Raw genomic sequence first — 9,039 nt, forward strand, 5'->3', positions numbered from 1 at the left:
TGCCCTGCTAATTTTTGTATTTTTAGTAGAGATGGGGTTTCACTGTGTTAGCCAGGATGGTCTCGATCTTCTGTCCTTGTGATCCGCCCGCCTTGGCCTCCCACAGTGTTGGCATTACAGGCATGAGCCACTGCACCCAGCCCTAATTTCTAATTTAATTCTATTGTGGTCAGGAAACATTCTTGGTAAAATTCAAACTTTTGAAAATAAGTCTTATTTAAGGCCCAGCATATGGCTTATCATAATTAATTTTCCATGTGCACATATATGTACTCTGTGTTATTAGGTGGAGTGGCCTATAAATAAACAATTATGGTGCTGTTCTTATTGTCTATATTCTTGCCAATTTGTTCCTCTGGTTGTTCTATCAGTTTCTAAGAAAGAGATATTATAATTTCCAACTATGATTGTGGACTCATGTATTTCTTCTTTGAGTTACTTAAAAAAAACAAGCAAGAAGTTTCACAGTGACTATGTAAGCCTCTATTTCTGTTTTGCTTTCTTTGTTTCACATAATCTTATGATTTTGTAATTAATTTTGAAAAAGTTAAGCAGCATATAAATAAATATACTGAGTCTTAATTTTAGGGTTGCTTGACAGGGATTTTAACTACATTAAAATGGTAAAATAATATTAGTGTAATGACTTTTCCATTTGGATCTTTAAAAATCAGGGAGGCATAGTATCTTGTGAACCTACTAAGCTTTAACATCTTTTCTAGCTATTTTTAAGGAGGTAAAAGTGTGTTTCTAGAACTAAAAAATCAGATTTCGAGGTATAAATACAGTTTTGATATTGTATTAATACACAATTTCAAATACTTTATTAGTACATCTTTTAACAACCTCCCTTTAACATATTGTTGAATTATTTTTATTGGTTTTAAATTTATTCTGATTACATTGGAACTAGTGTGCATTCTAGAAATGCTGTTACTTAGCATCTGGTTTTGACTTTAAAAATGGCTGTTATTTATAGTGTATCGGGGGTTTTGCTGTATAATTTGCATAGTTTCTTTTATGAAAACAATAAAAGTTTATAGCTTTCTAAAGCTATAACTTTATTTCTTCATTCTTGTTGCTTTTTTCATTCGTGTATGAGAGACCTATATTAAGGAACAAATGATAACAAATCCTTTGTATAATCTGCTAGGTTCTAGGGTTAAAGTAAATCATTTGTCTTCCCTCTATATTGTAAATAAAATATTTCTTTTATTTTTTTACTTTTATTTTTTTCTAGGTTAACCATAAATATTTTGAAGTTTAAGAACTGTCACACATAATGTGTTTCATGTTTTCAAGGAAAGAGACAAAGTTCTCTCTGTGTTGAGAACTAACATAATAAATAGATTCTTTATGGAAAAACATTTCTGGCTGTTATAGACTAAAGGGTCTGTGATACATAGTTTTTTTCCCTGGGAATTAGTTGTAGTGGACAAAAATGCATTAAGTCAGGAAGCTTAGATAGTTTTGTCTTCACTACTAACTTATATGGCTTGGGAAAAATAATCTACATCTGTTAAATGATCAAATGAGATGTTCTAAAGTATTTTTCAGTGGTATGATTTTATGAAATTAGATTTTACTTGTGAACTATACAAAAAAAGTTTCAGAACTCAGTAATTGTTTATGATTAATTTTGAATGGTAAATTAGAAATAGTAAATTATGTGTTATTTAAAAAGTTTTTAAAAAATATTTAGAGTATCCAGTACAAGATTGGATCTACAGAAAAAATCTGAAGCCCTTGAAAATATCAAGCAAAAGCTTACCAAGCAAGAGGAAGAAAAAAAAGTCCTGAAACAAGAATTTGAAACTTTAAGTCAAGAAGCAAAGATTCAGCACGAGGAATTGAATAACAGAATTCAAACAACAGTAACAGAACTACAAAAAGTGAAAATGGAGAAAGAAGCTTTAATGACAGAGCTTTCTACAGTAAAGGAGAAACTATCAAAAGTTTCTGATTCTTTGAAACACTCCAAAAGTGAATTTGAAAAGGAGAATCAGAAAGGAAAAGCCGCTATATTAGAGTTGGTTAGTAGTTTACATTTACTTTCTTAAGTAGAAGTGATTATTTTATTTAAAATGTACTGATTTTTCTGCTTAATTCACAGTTTGCTTTTCTTTCCACATTTAAATAATTTAAAGCAGTTCTTATGAGGAAATAAATTGGGATTGCTTAACCTGAGAAGAAGCCCAAGATAATAATGTGGGTGTGTATGCACCTGTGAGCACACCATTTTCTGAAGGCCAAGAATATTTTCAGTTGAATATCACAGTCTTTCTCATGTGTGTTATGTTCCTTTCTGTTTGGTGAAAACATTTTCTATCTGTACACTTTTCCTATTGTGATCACTTTTTAATGTATTGTTTTCTAAGTTTTCTTGCTTCCATTTTCTTGAAGCCCATTGCTGTAAAAGTAGTGTGGCAAGTTAATTATAATGAATTGTGTGACATAAAATGTGATTTCTAAAGTGTTCTAAGATATCATCTTAATATTGTTTAAAATATGTCATTGTGACTTGGTTGATGATCAAAACCCTTAGTGTTTTGTTGTCCCTCCTCCATTATTTCTGTAATATTTTCCTAGTTTTATCATTGAAATGGATGATCCTGTCTCAGCTCATCAATAATTTTAGTTTATTTCCTCGTGTGTTTCTTACTAAGGTTATAAACTAAACTTCTTAAGGTTATTACAAATATTTTTTATGTAATATAGTTTTCATTTTTTTTAAGGAGAAAACTTGCAAAGAATTAAAGCATCAACTTCAAGTGCAGATGGAGGACACACTTAGGGAACAGCAGGAACTGAAAAAGTCACTTGAAAAAGAGAAGGAGGTAAGATTTTCTTTTTTCTGTAACATAAATGTATAAAGTATAGTAAGGTCTTTATATTTTCAAATAAATATATAAAGTATGTTTGTTCTTGGCAGCATTTCCACAGATAATTTTTTTTATAGTTTTAAGAAAAATAAACATTTTCACATTGATATTTAGGTCATAGGTTTATTTCTCTGAAATATAACAAATCATGTATATAGTTTAAAACTGTTATTTGTATTTTACCTACTATTAAAAAGACTTAAGCTAGTTTATAATCAAAGGTCCAAATAAAGAAATATAATTAATAAAGGTAGAAAATTGAGTCAGCTAACTACAGAGTTAAGAACCATTTTTATGGTTGAAAAAAAATCTTAAAAGGCTTTCCATAGAAATGACCTTTATTTCATGGACTCTTATGGCTCTTTAATTCATGGACATTTATACTCATACTCATGTATACTTGATAATGGTTGTAGAACAACCAAAATGTTTTTCTGTAGTTAGTGCTTCTATTGTTTCCAGCAAAAACAGACAAGCAAACGAGTAAACAAACGGGTATAATATATGGTTGTTACTCTCTGAAGCCATACCTGCGAGCTGCTAGAGTCCAGGCATGCAACTTTCTAGAAAATCGGATTTGATAAAGGAGCAAGACATAGTACTGACAAGTATTTGATGTGATTGTATTCTAGTTGTTGATTGAAAGCAGACTTGTGTTGTAGATGCCAGCCATGTAAGTAGCAAAATTATAATTGCTTCATGCCCAAGTTCTGAATCAAGATTGTCCAAATAATTGCTTCATGCCCAAGTTCTGAATCAAGATTGTCCAAATTTATATTCTGGCTATGCCATTTTGCCATCTTTTAGACAAAATACTTAACCTCTGTGCTCTGGTTTCTATATGATAGAGTCTACATGAATCTATGTGATAGAGTTATTATGAGAAATAAATGTGTTAATGTCTTTAAAGTACTCAGGACACTGACTATAATGCAGTAAATGCTCATACTAGTTATTATTTTGTCCTTGGCTATCATATCATATCATATCATCCTTATTGTCATACTGTTTGACTCCTGTTTTGCATAAAAATATTTTGCTGTTCATTGTGGAGATAAGCTGAGACGTCTATGTATAACAGTAACATTTTTTCAAAGGTAACTTTGGATATGGTCAAATGCTCGAATGTAATGCTAGATTCTTAGTGAAATATGCATAGAATGTGAAAACATGACTTTGTTTGGAGGGTGGGAGATAATAGTGATTTACCTTGATGATAGAGGAACCTCAGTGTGACTTCTGTATGATGTCTGAATTTGAGCAGAAACATATCCTGGTGGATTATACAAACAAGATAGTAGTAAAATATGCCCCAGATCTCTAAATGAGGTAACTATTCTGCAGTGTATTATTATTATTATTATTTTAAACAGAGTCTCGCTCTGTCACCCAGGCTGGAGTTCAGTGGTGCAATCTCAGCTCACTGCAACCTCCACCTCCTAGGTTCAAGCAATTCTCCTGCCTCAGCCTCCCAAATAGCTGGGATTACAGGTGCCCACCACCATGCCTGGATAATTTTTGTGTTTTTAGTAGAGACAGGTTTCACCATGTTGCCCAGACTGGTCTCGAGCTCCTGACCTCAAGTAATCTGCCCACATTGGCCTCCCAAAGTGCTGGAATTATAGGCGTGAGCACCTGGCCTGTGCAGTGTAATTTTAATGTCATCAGACAGATACTAAATGTATTTTGTCAAAAGTGATTTTGGTTTTATCATAGTTACTATAGAGCTATTCTTTGTGACAGCTGTGGCCAACAGGCTTAGTGGCATATGAGAATATTCTTTTTTTTTCTTTTTTTTTCATTATTTTTTGAGACGGAGTCTCTTGCTCTGTTGCCCAGGCTGAAGTGCAGTGGCATGATCTCGGCTCACTGCAAGCTCTGCCTCCTGGGTTCACGCCATTCTCCTGCCGCGGCCTCCCGAGTAGCTGGGACTACAGGTGCCTGCCACCACGCCTGGCTAATTTTTTTGTATTTTTAGTAGAGACCGGGTTGCATTGTGTTAGCCTGGATGGTCTCAATCTCCTGACCTCGTGATCCGCCCGCCTTGGCCTCCCAAAGTGCTGGGAATACAGGTGTGAGCCACCGCGCCCGGCCGAGAATATTCTTGAAAGACAATAGACGTCCAACAATCTAGACATTGATGTTAACATACCTATTTTCCATGATACAAGAGAATACTAATCTAGATCATTTACAAGCTGTAACTATACAATTGTAAGTTAAAAAGAAAGATAGTGTTAAACAAAAAATAAAGATTAATCCAGCATGTCACCTAATAGTGAATAGTGTTGGTTATGAAAGCAGTAGGAGGGCAGGTATCTTTATTAATTATCTGTAGCCAACAGCCTCAGTAGTTTCTTCCTAGAGTAGTGCCTGGAGTGTAGTAGTTACTCAGTAAATTGTCTTTTGAATGAACAAATGAAGGCTACATAGATTATTTTTTTTCTTTCAGGCTTCTCATCAGTTGAAATTGGAACTCAATTCAATGCAGGAACAACTTATACAGGCCCAGAATACTTTAAAACAAAAGGAAAAAGAAGAGCAACAACTTCAGGAGAACATAAATGAGCTAAAGCAATCAAGTGAACAGAAGAAAAAACAAATTGAAGCACTCCAAGGAGAGCTTAAAATTGCTGTTTTACAGAAGGTAGTGATATATTTGTTTACTTTTTATAGGAAGAAAAACTTGGCAATTAAGAAAATAGTATGATGATTAATACAGACAGATGAGTTGCAACATAGAAAAGTTTACATAAGCTAAATTTTTTCTAAGTTTAATGTATGAAAGCATTTGATTATATTATCAAATACCTGAGTCTGGATTTCCATTCACTATAACTCTGTTGTCAGATAATTGTTATTTAAAATTATAGTACTAATCATTTGATAGACATGAAACTACCTTATTAAAAATAATACATAACTGGCCAGGCGCAGTGGCTCACGCTTGTAATCTCAGCATTCTGAGGCAGGCAGATCACCTGAGGTCAGGAGTTCAAGACCAGCCTGGCCAACATGGTGAAACCCCGTCTCTACTAAAAATACAAAAATTAGCAGGGCGTGGTGGTGCATTCCTGTAATCCCAGCTACTTGGGAAGCTGGAGCAGCAGGCGGAGGTTGCAGTGAGCTAAGACCACGCCACTGCACTTCAGCCTGGGTGACAGAGGAACTCTGTCTCAAAATACTACTACTACTACTACTACTACTACTACTACTACTACTACTACTACTACTATATAACGAACACTTAAGGAAATAATTTATGCAACATTCATAGTGTATTAAAAAAATTTAAAGGAATTTAAAATAAATCATTCTTATTAAGGGCTGAGAACAAAAATTACAAAGTGGGCTATCTTAAAAACATTCACTAGTGTAAAGCTTCATATAGTTTTAATTATTTAATATTTTAATGGTTTCCGTTTCTAAACCTATTCTAATTTATTACTGAGCATGTTTTTTATTCTTAAGTGTTTTAATACTTGTCCAGACCAAGAGTTGGTAAAAATGGATTATACTTAATATGAAATATTTGAACAAACTGAGTTCCTTCTCTACTGTTAGTATGTCCATGTTAATTTGGTCTGTGGAGAAGAGAGTAGAATCCCTACTATGTAGAATAAACTAAATATATCATGCCATTAGAGTTGGCTGTCATACTACTAAAGTACAAAGTATGTAAATTAAAACAATCAAAAATACACATTTTATGTTGACCACTGTTTTTGTAACTATTATTATGCTACTTTACAAAATAGTAGTTCTCTAATAATACAGCCAAGAGTAGAAAAATGTGTCTATTATTTTGTTTGTGTTACCATATGTAATCAAAAGTCAACATGTAATTATCACAGTGCATACTTGGTTGTATGCTTTCATATCCTGAGGTCATTTTCTTCAAAATATACTAGCCTTGTATCCAAATATTTACAAAATCTTCATTTTTACAGCATTGTAACTTATGAAATAAAAAATACAAGTATTTTTAGCCTGTTTTCTTATTTAAAAATTATGAGTTATAATAATATTTTGTTTGGATTTGTGATTAATATATCGCCTGTACAGTTGACCCTCCATATCTGTAGATTCTGTAACTGCAGTGGGAATTGAAAATATTTGGGAGAAGAAAAGCATTAAAAAGTAACAGTACAGCATTAAAGAATAATACAAAATTGGCTGGGCGCAGTGGCTCACACCTGTAATCCCAGCACTTTGGGAGGCTGAGGTAGGTGGATCACTTAAGGTCAGGAGTTCGAGACCAGCCTGGCCAACATGGTGAAACCTTGTCTCAACTAAAAATACGAAAATTAGCTGGGCATGGTGGTGTGCACCTGTAGTCCCAGCTACTCCAAAAGCTGAGGCAGGAGACTCACTTGAACACCAGAGGTGGAGCCTTGGCTCTCTTGTAGTGAGCCAAGATCACGCCACTGCACTCCAGCTTGGGCAACAGAGTGAGACTCTGTCTCAGAAAAGCAAAACAAAACAAAACCAAAACACCCAAAATTTAAAATACAGTAAAACAACTATTTATATAGCATTTATGTTGTGTTAGGTATTGTAAGTAATCTAGAGATGTTCAAGTCAGGCAGATCTGAATTTAAATTTTGTTTAATTTTATTAAATTTGGACACACATTAACTTACTGGTCATAGAGAAATGATTCATCCTTCTGAGCTCAATTTAATGTTGTCATAGAATTGTTGTAAAGATTGAGATAATGTATTTAAAGTTTCTAGTACTGTGACCCATACAATGTAGAAGTAAAACAGTTGTTGAATATTATATGGAAGTATAGCAAACTGTGACTTGAGAGTGTCAGTGTATAGGGTAGACCATGTAGTAATAGGCCGTGACAAAGTTATCATTGTCACTGGCCCATGGTGAAGTAGGGAAAACAAGGATAATGTTTAAATGGGTATAGATGTATGTGTGTACACACTTAAATATATATAAAAAACATAATATATATACACACATTATATCTAGATACGTAGTTTTATGTCTACAGCTATAGAGTTATATATATAAATAGATATCTATAGATACATAGTTTTTCACATTGAAGGTCATAATGCACTTATACATTTTCTACATATATAAATAAAAAGTAATATTACAGCATTAAAAATAATACCAAAATTTAAAATACAGTAAAAACAACTATTTACATAGCATTTATATTGTAATGCTGTGTTACCTAATGGTATTGTAAGTAATCTAAAGATGATTTAAAACATTTTATATATAGCATAAGACTATTTGGGAGTTACTGATCTAGAATCAAGAAAGCATGCTGTTAAGTCAACAATCCCTCACCAACTTTGTTGAAAATCTAATGTGGAAATATAAAATGAATAGGATATGGCCCCTTACTCTCAAGCAACTTATAATTTAATGAGAAAGCAAAATGTAAGCGAAAGAAAAACGTATTATATGATGGAGCAGTTATCAACTGTTGCATTTGTCTGTTTTTTTTTTTTTTTTCCCATTTAACTTCTTCACTAATGGATTTGAGTTCTTCAAAGAGAACTTTGTTCTAGCAAATAAGCTCTTAATCATTTTTAAAAAATGAATGGATGAGTTTGTCAGAGGAAAAATATTGAAAGCCCAAACATGAGCCCGAAGAGCTATTATGGCCATTGTTGAGACTTCATGGAGAGCTTAGTTAAGAGTCAGAACAATAATTAAAGAGTAAGAAACCTAGATTTATGAAAAAATGTTAAAGAAAATAAGTAGTATTTTAGAAAAGAAAATGTGTAATTGCATTATGACCTTCAGTGTGAAAAAGATATCCAGCAGTTCTTCAGTATTAATTGGAGGAAGAACTGTATGAAAGGAAGATGGCATGGGATGTTATCAGATACTGTGTAGGGAGATCAGCTCTCTGCTCCCCCATAGGCAGTTAGCACCAATTCCTATCACTCTGTTTCCTAGGTTTCTTGAATCCTTCCTTCTCATTTTCCACTGCTACAGCCTTAGTCCAGACTTCTTTTTCTCTTATCAATGCGGGCTCTTTTTTGGTTCCATATGAACTTTAAAGTAGTTTTTTTCCAGTTCTATGAAGAAAGTCATTGGTAGCTTGATGGGGATGGCATTGAATCTATAAATTACTTTGGGCAGTATGGCCATTTTCACAATATTGATTCTTCCTATCCAT

General features: G+C 33.2%; 1 protein-coding gene across 1 annotated transcript in view; it reads left to right on the forward strand.

Moving 5' to 3' along the window:
- EEA1 (early endosome antigen 1) overlaps positions 1–9,039 on the forward strand; it is a 162,187-nt gene that overhangs the window by 131,735 nt on the left and 21,413 nt on the right. The window contains exons 19-21 of the mRNA XM_011993184.1: positions 1,703–2,033; positions 2,736–2,837; positions 5,335–5,529. Of these exons, the coding sequence (XP_011848574.1) occupies positions 1,703–2,033; positions 2,736–2,837; positions 5,335–5,529 (628 nt within the window). The remainder of the gene's footprint in view (positions 1–1,702; positions 2,034–2,735; positions 2,838–5,334; positions 5,530–9,039) is intronic.

The sequence above is a fragment of the Mandrillus leucophaeus genome, unplaced genomic scaffold, assembly GCF_000951045.1.
Source record: "Mandrillus leucophaeus isolate KB7577 unplaced genomic scaffold, Mleu.le_1.0 Scaffold427, whole genome shotgun sequence".
Lineage (NCBI taxonomy): Eukaryota > Metazoa > Chordata > Mammalia > Primates > Cercopithecidae > Mandrillus > Mandrillus leucophaeus.